Below are 14,030 nucleotides of genomic sequence, written 5' to 3'. Positions count from 1 at the left end.
TTTCTGGATGAAGACAAAAAGAAGAAGTGGGCTTTGGGTTGTGCTCCACTGAAAGGAGAATATATGCTCACAGCCATGGAGCTTGCCCTGATTCTTTTTCACACACCCACAAACTGCAGCTGGTTATATATAATATGGGATCCTTCATGCCACGTATCGGGACGTGGGTGGTTGTAGCTCTTTCATTTAAAAGAACTTACAGAAGAAAAAGATGCAATTTTAATTTTATGCGCAACTGTATATAGAATTATATCAAATTTTGGTATAACTTATGCAGAGCAATCTTATACATGGCTACTCAGAAGTAAGACCCACTGAAATCAATGGTACTTTCCCCTAGGATTGGAGTCTTAAGGGGCTAAATAAGTTATTCCCAGACTGCGTACTGGGACACAGATTTGAGAATTTACCACTATGCCTATTTTAGATTCACTTCAGTTAAATGCTATGTTTGAACCTGCACAAACTGTGTGTAGTTTTAGCTATGCTTTGTTTGAAGCAAGACAACTTCAAACCATAGTTTACAAAGCAAAGTTTGTGCTTCAACCCATTGAAGTTATCATTAACCATGGTATAGGTGGTTTGGATGCAGTGCGGAATTGTGGGTGATTGAAATCTGCAGTGAAAGCTTCTGATCTCCGCATGGCTGTGTCAGAAGAGGGAGGGAACGAGGAGCATGGTCCCAAGGCTTGTGCATGTAACCATAAACAATGGTTAGGTCCAGACAAATCAGTGAAAAAAGTCAAACAAGTATACTCTTACGCGTGTACCTCCAATTTTTATTTTTAAATGTGCCTCAGTCCTCAAAGAGTGAGCTAAAGATTTGAACACTGAGAAAGTCTAGTCATCAGCAAAAAGAGTGATTGCTTTGTAATTATTGGGTTAAACGAAATGGAGAATATCACCACTCCACAATGCACACAATCTCCAGCTAGGGGCCTACAAATACATTACAAGCTGCAATTATTAGTATTTCACTATAAGTACCTTTAATCCACTTGGAGTCGTATTTTATTGTTCTCAATGCCGACCCGTCCCCCATGCTTCGGTAAATTACCGCATCACTTGCCAGAAAATCTGCAACCGTTGCAGAATAGAGTTTGCCATCTGAAACAATAGAACAAAGGGGGCATTTAGTATCCGTTTTAATTCTGAGTAACCTCTTATCATTTTCATATTCTTTGGGCCACGGGGGTTATGCAGACACCAGAGGCTGGAACAATCCAGCTCCCTCTTGGGTGGTCAGGCTCTGAAAGTTGGCATCCCTTCGTTGCAACGGTTTCACAGACATGGAGCCCATCTGTTTGGACTGCATGATGCAAGCTCCCCCAAACTGGTGCCCACCATATGTTCTGGTTTATGTAAGAGTGCACAAACGAGACCCAAAATATGAAAACAGTACTGTATTGAACTCTTAATGTATATATTTTTTAAAAATACTACACTGAAACAACAGAGGATGAAAAATATATTAGAAGACAAAGCACTGGTTGAAAGTCCATTTCAACTAATTAGTCCTTTTCCATCCTGTCCGTTTAAATCTGGTATCCTCGGGATTGCCGTATTTTTCGCTCTATAAGATGCACCAGACTCAGACGCACCTAGTTTTTGGAGGAGGAAAACAAGCGGGGGGAAATTCTGAATCACAGAAGCCAGAACAGCAAGAGGGATCTGACTTCTGGGATAGCCGTGCGATGCCTCTTCAGGGCAGTGGGATGAAGGCTCCCCCTGCCTTCAAGACGCTTCGCACAGCGAAGCCAGGACAGCAAGAGGGATCTCTGCGCAGCAACCCTGCTTGCTGTCCAGGCTTATGGCTTAGCCATGCAGCCTCTCCCGGGCAGTGGGCGGAAGGCTCCCCAAGAGCCACGCTCCCTTTAAAGAGCACACAGAGCGTGTGTGCGGCTCTTGGGGGCTTTTCCCCGAGGAGGGAGTAGGGCAGCCCTTCTCCCTCCTCGGGGAAAAGCTCCCAAGAGCCGCACATACGCTCCATGTGGCTCTTTAAAGGGAGCGCTGAGCAGAGCCTCCTGGAAAATCAAATTATTAAAGTATTGAAGCCTGGTGCCTCCAGCCCAAAAGCCCAAGAAGCTTCTGCCCAGCTTAGAGAGGGAGGGGTGATGCTCCGACAGGGAGAGAGGCTCGATGCTCACACATGTGACATTGCCCTCACAAACAGGTGCCTCTGGCCCTAACCGTTCCCCCATGAAAAGTTTCAACACATGCCACTGATTCAGAAGCATACTAACTCCAACACTGTGGGTAGAATTAAGCCATTGCAGCTAGTATCTATCAGTTCCAGGCAGCATAGCTGATGGTCGGGGGTAATGGGAGCTGTGGTCCAATGGTATCTGGAGGGCACCAGGTTGGGGCTATTGGTTCGAGGGGGTACTTGGAATGGGTTTCTCAAAAGATCAACTGGCAAAAGTGCTTTGCTTTCAAAAAGGAACATGGTAATATTCACACAAAACACATATGGAAACTCTTTTTGCTTAACTGACCATTGGCCATGCTGGCTGAGGCTGATGGGAAAGGCAAGTTGAGCAACATCTGGTGGGACTTCCCTGGGTCAAATTAGTCAAATGAAACCTTACGTCCAATCTTATGATAATTTTATTGAAAAACAGTGCATTTAAAATGTACTGGTGTCATAAAGTACAGGAAAATGTAAATCCACACATTTTCTTAGGTATGTTATAATGGATCCTTGTATAATTATATAGAGACTTTATGCAGATCAAGAAAACAATATATATTATAAGCTTCCATTAACATACTTTTCATTACTTCACTTTCGTTCTCTTGGATTAACATTGCCTATTGTTTATATGTGAAATAATAAACAACATCTCATGACCAATGAAGAAAGGTGCCTTTGATTAAAATAGATTTTTCTCTCTCTTTCTCCGTGGACTGACAGACAGACAGACAGACAGAAAGAATGCAGCAACATAGAAAAAAGCTACAGAGGGCAACCACCATCTTAGAAGAAGCATTCTCTCCTGTGCGAAAAAGGTATGCATCTTTTAAGATAATGCCTACTGCATCATTTAGCCAAGCCTAGGGACACAGGTGGTGCTGTGGGTTAAACCACTGAGCCTAGGACTTGCCGATCAGAAGGTCGGCGGTTCGAATCCCCGCGATGGGGTGAGCTCCCGTTGCTCGGTCCCTGCTCCTGCCAACCTAGCAGTTCGAAAGCACGTCAAAGTGCAAGTAGATAAATAGGTATCACTCCAGCGGGAAGGTAAACGGCATTTCTGTGCGCTGCTTTGGTTTTGCCAGCAGCGGCTCAGTCATGTTTGCCACATGACCCGGAAGAACTGTCTGTGGACAAACGCTGGCTTCCTCGGTCAGTAAAGCGAGATGAACGCCACAACCCCAGAGTTGTCCGCGACTGGACTTAACTGTCAGGGGTCCCTTTACCTTTAAGCATGCACAACTGTAGCATCCTCACAACGTAACAATGATTGATTGATTGATTGATTGATAGATAGATAGATAAATAAATAAATGTATATGTGCTTCATCTAAAAACCAAGGGTTGTCTCCAATTTAGCACCAAGTCAAGGTCACTTAGTGGCATACTTCTGCTGGCGAAATGTTTTGCTGTTGTGCAAGAAAATGTCTAAGCAGGTTTGCTGGCAACTTTGTTGCACAACAGACTGCGCAGTGAGTTTTTGCTGGTGCAATTTTCCCAAAATGAAAACTCGCCTGTCTGTCCGCTCAAGATCCCTTGCGCTAGTGGATGGAGAATGTTGGATGCAGCCCAAGGAATCAGAGCAACCCAGTCCACCAGCCCCTGGGAATTCCAGAGCTAGAACATACAGTGGTACCTCGGGTTAAGAACTTAATTCATTCTGGAGGTCCGTTCTTATCCTGAAACTGTTCTTAACCTGAGGTACCACTTTAGCTAATGGGGCTTCCCGCTGCTGCCACCGCGCCACCCAATTTCTGTTCTCATCCTGAAGCAAAGTTCTTAACCCGAGGTACTATTTCTGGGTTAGCGGAATCTGTAACCTGAAGCGTCTGTAACCTGAGGTACCACTGTGCTCAACAGATGACTGACCCAGCCTCTGCTTGAAGACACACACTAAGGAGAACCTCTACCACTCCTTTTCTAATTAGAAATGCCATCCCCCACCCCCTCACCCCACAAGTGTGCAAATCTGTGCAGAGTCAATCGATTCATGAACCAATTAACAGTGCAGTTCTACTCAGACGTATGCCCCATTTAAGGACGCTCACTCCAAGCTACAGGATTGCAGATTTCTTCAGTCTGTTGAAAGCCCTACTTACAAAAGGAAGTGCGAGCAAGATTCTCTCCTCCACTGCCATCATAACTTAATTAAAAGTTGATGGAACCACCAGGGCCCCAGAAAAGGAAACTACATTGGGGCCCAGAACTGTTCCAGGACAGGGGTGTGTGTCATTTAGTCATCTCAACGTAAACCAGTTGACAATGTGATTACTAATTCCCCCAAAAGATGCATTAGACTTTAAAGAAAAGATCCTCTGCAGAGGCACATTGATGTGATACAGTTTCTTTAAAATCTCCCGTCCTCTCCGCATCACTCTCTGTATCATTTTTCACCAGGATTCATGAGAGAAAATGTTCTTACCAGCAAAGAGGGCGACGTTGGTTTGCCTGGCGTCGAACGGGCACCTGGCTAAGCCGCTGAATTCTTCTCCATCGTACTCCAAGGTATTCAGCTGTGGAAGAAAAATAAATTATTTGGCGGTGTCACATCAAGCTCTGCAGGAAGCGTGGTTTTTTTTTGGGGGGGGGGGGAGCAATGCTGCTTTGCATACACCATCATTCACTCTGTCAGACTTGATCTAATCTTCCATTTAATGCTTAAGAACCAGTCCTCAAGGAGCTGTGCAAAGGACGATAGCTTTTACATCCACAAGGCTATGCGTCATGATGTCTATATGTGACCTCCAGGTTCAGGGAGGCAGAATGCCACTAAATTATCAGTGCTGGGGGACAACAGTGGGAGAAAATTTCATTCAGTCCACATTTTTAAGCAAACTAACCTAATTCACATCTTCCACTCCAAATATCTGGGGCTGGAACGTAATAATCCTTGGGATTTTGCATCCCTCCAAATTTTGTGATACAGGGTTGTTTCCGATGCTACTCAGAGCAAACCCATTGAAATTAATGAACCTAAATTAGTATGTCCATTAACTTCAATGGGTCTACTCTGAGGAGGACTAGCACTGGATCAACCCCCAGTTCTCAGCTCGACACCAAATGAAGACGTTTTTATTGCTACAGTCAATGACCAGCACTAAGGAAACAGAATACGAAGCACGTAACACACATTAACTGAATGTGTATAACAGAGTAAAAGAGAATAAAATTAGGTAAGGCAGACAAAAAGCAACACAGAGTAAAATAGAATGGGTATCATAATCCTCTCATCAACTCCAAGTGTCTGGGATCAGTTCCTGGCTGTCTGCCGCAACACAGCCTTTGGTCGAATTGGAATGCAAGTTGATTTGAAAGGACATAAAATGCATCTGATCATCCTAGAAAATTTGATAAAGATTTTTACACTAGTCACAGTAAAAGGAGCAGTACAGGAGATCGGAGGGTTTAGATCCCACCTTTCAAGCAAACGATTCTCAAATGCAGATCACAACGGGCTGCAATGACACAAAACGTAAATCCTCACCTCAGGAGCCTTCAGTCCTCAGACATGGTGCCAGAGGTCAGAACAGCTTTCTCGCCATTGGTTCTGCAACCGGCATGGAGCAGAGCTTTCTGCAGTGATGAGCCACTAGTCATGGCTAAAAAAACAACTGCCAGCCCTGCTTGCTGATGTGCTCCCTGGTTCACATTACGTCCAGCCAGATGAGCAGGGCTTTGGCTGAGGATCGCTCATAAAAGTGAACCAGTGTGGCTAGAATGCTAGATTAGGGCCTGGGAGAACAAGGTTCAATTCCTCACTTAGCTATGAAGCTCACTGGGTGAACAGAGATAGCCTAACAGATGCTGATGGACTCCAACTCTCATCAACCCCAGCTGGTTTCGGACTACAACTCCCATCATCCCTGGTTATGGACCATGCTAGCTGGGGTTGATCAGGTACACTGGTTAAATCTGGGCCGGTTCCTATCAAGTCAGCCTCATATATCTCACAAGAGGGAAGAGTACCATGAACATCACCCTCATCTCCTTGGAGGCAATGATGAGGAAGATAACCAAAACAGCAACACGTAGAGAAGCTTCTGTCTTACTGTGCTGAGGTCCTTACCCTAAGGTAGCGGCACATGGGGTTAAAAGCATTGGTTCCACAGACAAATACCATCTCATCATTCCTGGGGACAAAGACTTTAATAAAATTATGGCATTCGTCCTGGAAAAGAAGGAGAGAGACTGGTTTACGTTACCATTTACTCACAAATACGGTTTGTTTATTAGAGAAGTAGAACGTCAAGATGACAAATTTTGAATGACACAAGAACAAAACTAAAAGAGATAAAAATTCAAAAGGTCCTGACATTTATATTGCAACATCCCTGTTTCTGAGTGTGATTTATTATGAATACACACACACGCACACATTTTATATACCACTTAATCAGAAAAACCTGTAAGCCGTTTACATAAAAATATAAAGTAGCTGTCGCTTTGACAACAAGTACAACATAATAAAAGTGAATGAATTTTGATAAAATCAACAGTTTTGAAACAAAGATGCACAATAAAATTACATGTCTAGGTAGGTTTGCATAAGCAAAAGAGATTTTAGGAGATGTCATAAACAGTACAGTTTATGCCTGATATCAATTGGCAGGGAGTTCCAAAGTGAAAGCACTGCCATACTAAAATATTTGATTTCTTGCACATTGGCTGACACTTGTCAAAATGCCAGTTCTATATACGAAGGGGTTGAGTGAGCACATAGGAAAAGGCCTTCAAGAAAACTGAGCCGAAACTGTTAAGGGATTCATATACTAACAGTAACACCTCGAATTGTAACCTGTTAGAACTTGGACTTCTAACAGATCAGCAGGCTGTGTGCAGATCTTTGAGCACAGTGCTGGCGAAATCTCACTCCTGCCAGGAATCATGCTGCAATAACTGCAGTTTCTGTACCGAGCGTAAGAGAAGTTGCACATGGTGTGTATTGCAGTAATCCAGTCTTGGGAGTTGGTTATGCCTGGAGTACTGAGGAAAAAGCTAGTATGGACCAGGAGCAGACACAGTTATCATATCAGCTGAAGCAGACAACAGATGCTCCTATATACTGAGGCCACCTGAGCATTCAGGGGCAGTTGCATAAAATGCAAATTCTTGTAGAATCCAAGTCCCATCTCCACAGTACATTTAAAGCAGTATCATATCACCTGAAACAGCCAAAGAATCCTAGGAACTGTATGTATGTATTTTTTATGCACTAATACGGCTTGATTGTAAGGGGGGAAAACCCAGTGCCGTTGTTTGTGTGGGTGCAAAGAGTTGTTAGGAAACCTCTACTCTCCTCACAGAGCTGAGGTTCCCAAAGTGGTTTAACACAATCAATCCCTCTTTCCAGGGGTCTCTGGGAATTGTAGTTCTGTGAGGGGAGTAAGCACCGTTAAAAAACTACAGTTCCCGGGATTCTTTGGGGGCAGCAATGACAGTTAAAAAATGACGTGATACTGCTTTGAACATACTATTCAGATGGGACCTCATTCATTATCAGTTGTACATTGGCTTCAAGCCCAACTTTTAAAAACATAAACAAGGATTTAAATATTTTTCTGCTTAAAAAAAAAGTGTGTATGGGGGAGGGGAGGGACAAAACGTACTTTGTGTTTTCCCTTCATGGCGCAGTTCTCTCTGTCCTGTTGCCTTGACCGCCATGTTAATTTCTGTTCCAATAAAATGAAGAAACAGAAAATAAGAACATTCTAATGTTTAATGTAGAATTATTATTCTTGTTTCTTTTTTAAAACAACAACAACAACAACAACCCCCAAATTAGGCTGTTTTTCCAATACCTTGCTTGGAGCAACTTCTCCCTTTGGAATGTCGTTCAAGTTCACAGTGTAAACTTGATCCCTGTAAGAGCAGAGGAAAAATAGGAATAAGACACTATCAAACCCCCTCAACTCACTGAGAACGAACATCCAAATAGGAAATGAACATTAACTCTCAACACACCAGGTCTGAGAACGTTCATGAAGGACTACACACATGAAATGGACTTTATATTGATGTAAAACAACAGAGGTGCTGTTGGAAGGAAATTTCAAAGGTCAGCTGTGAGAATGGACTAAGATCAAGAGAAGGATGAAGAGGAGATTAAAGAAGAATGAAGTAATTCTTCATCAGGAAGCAATCAACATATGTTTGCAACAGGAGTGGGAAACCTATTCTTCGTAATGGCACCATTACTATACTTCGTAATGGCACCAAAGCTCACTTACTGGGGTGACTATCTTGCAGAAGGACCCTCTCTGCTATGCCATAGGCCCATAGTTAAGAATAAGTGCAGAACAACAGTCACACATTTATTTTAAAGCCAAATAGTTTTCTCAAAGTTACAAAGAATCAAGTTAAATACTAGTTAAATTTTTAAAAATCCAGTTATCCCAGGGCACCAAATGGGCAGAATAGCAGAAGGCAAGTCTGCATTTATTACTGATGAAGCAATTGGGTAAACTACTGTCAACTGGGTAAAATATTGTCTGCATAAGCTTGCTTACTTTTCCATAAGTTAATGGGACAGAGAACAAAAATGGGGGAAAACGAAAACAAACAATTCAGATAGCGGCCAGGAATACCCCCCAAAGGAGTTTGACCCCACAACTCCCTCTCCCTGCAGCTACAGTTCTGGAACAAAACCTCCATACCATATAGCTGGATCCTACTACACTGGGAGGAGAAGCATTTGGGTATCAACTAGGGATGGAAGAATATGTCAATTTGGCTTCTGTCAGTTTCTCATTTCACTACAGTTCTCCACATTTGTGCAGCGATTTGCCACTTTTTTAAAAATACATTTTTTGAAAAATTGTCAGCATTTTAGTGCTGATTTCCCTGAATAAACACAATTTCTGACCACTTTTCTCATTTTTTTCCAAGCCATTAAATAATGCACTTTAGCATGTTATTTTCAACCAATACATATTTTTTTATGCATGCTTTACCATAATCTAAGGGGTTTGGGGACACATTACTTGCATCCCCATAAATTTGAAAAAGTGCACATTTTGGAGGCATTCCGGTACATTTATTGTTTCAGAAAGCGAGAATTAGGCAAGTTCCCCTTTAACTGCCAACTTAATTGCATTTCTCCTTCTTCCCTAGTACCAAGGACACCTACTCCAGGGAGGCAGTTGGCAGTGCTGCCAGAAACGAGAGACTGATACACTCGCACATACCTGGTTTCCAGTCTAGAAATGTGTGTCTCATACATGCATTACCATTTAACCCTACTGGGCTTCTTGGGGATATCTGTATCAGCCCTGTTCAAAAGAGGTGGCTGGATTAGATGGTCTGATCTAGCAGGGCTTCTCTTCTGCAATATATTGTGTCCCTCTCCCTCTGTGCATTCATTTCCCCCTTCCAATTCTATTTCCCGATCCCATTTTCTACAGATTACTTTTAAACAAGGTGCACAGATTAAATGCAAAACCAACCAGGGCAGGGGTGGGTAGGAGGGAGGGAGAGAGAATTTTAATTTAATCAACTGACTGCGGGAAAATTACCTGCCAGCAATATAAAGTGTGTCTCGAATTTTCAACATCAGTTGAAAGTCCAGCCTATGCTGGGATTCATTGCCTGAAGGGCGTCCTTTAAATACTGGATATTGCCTTGAATCTGCAAGTAAAAATGGGTTACGCCATCACTCAGGATTATAGAGCTAAAGAATCAATAGACAACATTGATTAGCTGTATATACTGGGAGCAGAAGGCTTAAACTAAATTCCTTGCATAATGCGCTGAATATAAATGAATATATGGCAGGAACTCTGCAAACACGCTTTAAAACAAACAAACTTGAACTTACTGCACACTTTTGAATGCTATTATTGTTATTATTATTATTATTAATGATGGAGTTGCCTAATAAGTGAAAAGCCAAGTCAATCTCAGAAGGAACAACTGCTTTCCCTCAACAACAACAAAAAATAAATGGCAAGTTTGTTCCCGCCGGTTACTCACAGTGGTAGTCGACAACATTAATAGGGTCGTCGTCTTCTGGGAAGCTGACGGCAGCACTTCGGGAGGCGGTCAATAGCATCACGCAAGCAGAAAGCAGCAAGAGCCTCATGACTGGTATGTATGGAGGGTGTAGAATGAGCCACTTGGTAATACTATTTACCTGCAGGGTTTAAGAAAACAAAAAAACCCCTCAAAATAACAATAAAACACACAGAGGGAGGTTGATTCTACTTCGATGCCCCGAGCCAATGAGCGACTCCTTAATTCACACTTTATGCTAGTGAAGATTGTGTAAATTATGTTGCATGAAAGGTCTCTTTGTGTTTGTCGACAGAAAAACTGCTATGTGACAGCCCTGATTAAAACTTTTCTGCGACATATTGACATTTGCTAATTTTTGAGCTAAATTTACAAGTGGGTTTCTTTTCTGGAGGGAGCTGACGAATGTCACCCCGGCTGAATCACAAGGATTGCAAACAGAACATGTAGCCTTGCTGACTTGGCAGGAAGATTGTTAACGTTGGGATTAGAATATTAATTAAACTGCAATCTCTTTTCCTTCTCCAACTAATTGCCACATGGTACCCAATAAAGCCTTTGCCTGTAAGTTAACCAAAGCTCCTTTACAAAATTCAAGGCACATCCAATCCATGTAAACTCCAAGCCAAGTTTTTATTTTTACCTGGGGGGTGGTGGTGATTCTCTGTAAGAGTATTTTCTTGTTCCAAATTATCATTTGAATACTTAATATCCCAGGTTGCCTAACAAAACTGAGCTAGATGACCAAACTGAAACGACACACTTGTGCGTTTCACAAATCAACCACCTCAGTTTATGCTAAAGCTGCAACAATTGTTGTTTTGCCCTGCAAAACATAAGGAATATAGGAAGCTGCCATAAAACAGGTCAGATTATGCAACTTGCTAGACCAATACTGTTTGCTCTGACCAGCAGAGGCTGTCCAGGCTCTGAGACTGAAATCTTTCCCATTATCTGCTTCCAGATCCTTTTATGGTGCATCATTTTCAGAAGACATTTGGAGGAGAAGAGGCCTGTTGCTATTAGTAACTGGCAGCAATTGATGCTATTGTGCATTTTTAATGATTGCATTTTTATGGATTTTATGGATTCTTATCTACCTGTTGTGACTTTGGCCTATGCAAAGGGCCGTATATAACTCATCTAGATAAATAACTAGAAAGGGCATGAATTGAGCCTGGAACATTAGGAACACAGAAAGCTGCCCTGTACAGAGCTGGACAATTGGTCCATGTAATAATAATCAGGATGACAAATTATTATATGCTGCCCAACTGACAGGGCTGCTACAGGCACTCCAGCCACTGGGTGGCTTCCAACAAACTAAAACATCAAACCCAGTAAAAGATTTTAAATTTCCCTACAGGGGGCCTTCAGATGTCTTCTAAAATAGTTCTTTATTTCCTTGATATCTGATGGGAGGGTGTTCCACAGGGCAGGTGCCACTACCAAGAAGGCTCTCTGCCTGGTTCCCTATAGCTTTACTTCTCACAGTGAGGAAACCTCCAGAAAGCCCTTGGAGATAGATCTCGGTGTCAGGGCTGAATGATGGGGAAGGAAATGGCTTTGGCCCAGGTATAATAATAATAATATAATAATAATTTATTATTTGTACCCCGCCCATCTGGCTGGGTTTCCCCAGCCACTCTGGGCGGCTTCCATAGAAACCAAAAATACACTAAAATATCACAGATTAAAAACTTCCCTTAAGATGTCTTCTGAATGTCAGGTAGTTATTTATCGCTTTGACATCTGATGGGAGGGCGTTCCACAGGGCAGGCGCCACTACCGAGAAGGCCCTCTGCCTGGTTCCCTGTAGCTTTGCTTCTCTCAATGAGGGAACCGCCAGAAGGCCCTCGGCGCTGGACCTCAGCATCCGGGCAGAACGATGGGGGTGGAGACGCTCCTTCAGGTATACTTCAGGTATACAAGGCCAAAGCCACTTAGGGCTTTAAAGGTCAGCACCAACATTTTGAATTGTGCTCGGAAATGTACTGGGAACCAATGCAGATCGATGTAACATGCTCCCCGCAGCTGCTCCCAGTCACCAGTCTTGCAGCCACATTCTGGATTAGTTGTACTTTCTGGGTCACCTTCAAAGGTAGTAAAGGTAAAGGGGCCCCTGACCATTAGGTCCAGTCGTGGACGACTCTGAGGTTGTGGTGCTCATCTCGCTTTATTGGCTGAGGGAGCTGGCGTGCAGCTTCTGGGTCATGTGGCCAGGATGACTAAGCAACTTTCTGGCAAGCCAGAGCAGCGCACGGAAACAGCGTTTACCTTCCTGCCAGAGAGGTACCTATTTATCTACTTGCACTTTGATGTGTTTTCGAACTGCTAGTTTGGCAGGAGCTGGGGCCGAGCAATGGGAGCTCACCCTGTTGCAGGGATTCGAACCACCGACCTTCTGATCAGCAAGCCCTAGGCTCAGTGGTTTACGGGCTAGTTCAGTACTGACTGGCAGTGGCTTTCCAGGGTATGCTCCACAAGGCCTCCTTGAAAGGTCTGAGAATTTTACCAAGGGTATAATGGGGAAAATGTTCTGCTAGGCAACCTGGTCTCAAGCTGTTTAGGGCTTTTATGTGATAAAACCTTGATTGCAGCTCAGTACCTAACAGGCAGGTAAGTGCAGATCTTTCACCACGGGTGTAATACGTGTATAGCCTTGAGCACGCTAGCTGCTTCCTTCTGCACTGGCTACAACTTATTAAACAAGTGCAGCCCTATACACAGTGTATTACAGTAGTGTTACCATGGGGCTACCAATGCATGAACCAAAGTAGCCTGATTATTCCTATCTAGGAATGGGCATCAAAACCCAAAACTGGTGGTGGTTGCTCCCTGCCACCACACCCACTTGGGTGTCCAGTGACAGAGCTGACTCCAGGCACACTGTGTACCTGCTCCATCACAGGGTGTGCAACCCCATCCAAAACAGGCAATACCTAGATCCAGAGATCCCCCACCCTCAGGGTCTCTGTCTTGCTAGGATTGTCTCAGTTAATTAGCCCTCATTCAGCCAGTCTTCAAAGTCTTCAAAGATCATCATCATCATCATTTTTAATTTGTATACCGCCTTTCTATCTTACAATACTCAGGGTGCTGAAGAAACAAAAAATGTACATCTTGTAACAATCTAATGCAATACAGAAATGTGATAATAAAACATAACTTTAAAATAGGCAACCTCCATCAAAAAAGTAACATTCAACAATCATTGGAATAGTATAAAATAATAATATCAACATATAAAAGTTAAACAGAAATCCACTCAACAGTTACAATAATATCTAAACTATAATCAATAAAACAAAGGCAAGCCACAGTACATAAAACAATACAATACACATTGAGAAGCAGAGGGTAGAGCAAGGCAGGTGGAAGGAGGCCTTGCCTGAAGGAGTCTCTCCCCTCAATTGGAGGGGATTGCAATTGGAGTTCAGCAACATCCCCTCAATTGGAAGGGATTGCAATTGGAGTTCAGCAACATCTGGAAAGCTACCGGTTCCCTATTCCTGTGTTGGTCCATTTGTGCCTTCAAACCCAGTGTCGAAGCTACTGTGCGGGTAGGCAAGGTACACAGCCTTTAATGAAATTCTTAAGCCTGACTCCTAGATCCCCTGCTCAGTTTTAGCTGAATCACACACCTCTTATAGTCTTCTAAAAATGGTAGCTAAGGAGAGATGGTCTGTGATTTGAGCAGTGTGTAAAAATGCAGAGGGGAAAAGGGGTCAACATTTGTAAAGCGTACCATTGGAAAACTTTCGTAATCCTTTTTTTTTTTTTGCCCCAGATGAGCACTGGTTTACAAGACTATTCACCGGAATTCAGGATG

The 14,030-nt window shown here is 43.1% G+C and overlaps 1 protein-coding gene across 24 annotated transcripts in view; it reads right to left on the bottom strand.

Annotated features, from left to right (window-relative positions):
• The window catches only part of SEMA6D (semaphorin 6D), a 425,926-nt gene that overhangs the window by 28,307 nt on the left and 383,589 nt on the right, over positions 1–14,030 (bottom strand). For all 24 annotated transcript variants that reach the window (XM_083586317.1, XM_083586320.1, XM_083586307.1 and 21 more), the window contains 7 exons: positions 10,160–10,319; positions 9,703–9,814; positions 7,990–8,050; positions 7,798–7,860; positions 6,258–6,359; positions 4,614–4,704; positions 988–1,107 (listed from right to left, as the gene is read on the bottom strand). In XM_083586317.1, the coding sequence (XP_083442443.1) occupies positions 988–1,107; positions 4,614–4,704; positions 6,258–6,359; positions 7,798–7,860; positions 7,990–8,050; positions 9,703–9,814; positions 10,160–10,268 (658 nt within the window). In that variant the 5' untranslated portion in view covers positions 10,269–10,319. The remainder of the gene's footprint in view (positions 1–987; positions 1,108–4,613; positions 4,705–6,257; positions 6,360–7,797; positions 7,861–7,989; positions 8,051–9,702; positions 9,815–10,159; positions 10,320–14,030) is intronic.

This window comes from Podarcis filfolensis, assembly GCF_964270895.1.
Source record: "Podarcis filfolensis genome assembly, chromosome: 14".
In the NCBI taxonomy this organism is placed as follows: Eukaryota; Metazoa; Chordata; class Lepidosauria; order Squamata; family Lacertidae; genus Podarcis; species Podarcis filfolensis.
This window is presented reverse-complemented; position numbering and strand designations above follow the sequence as displayed.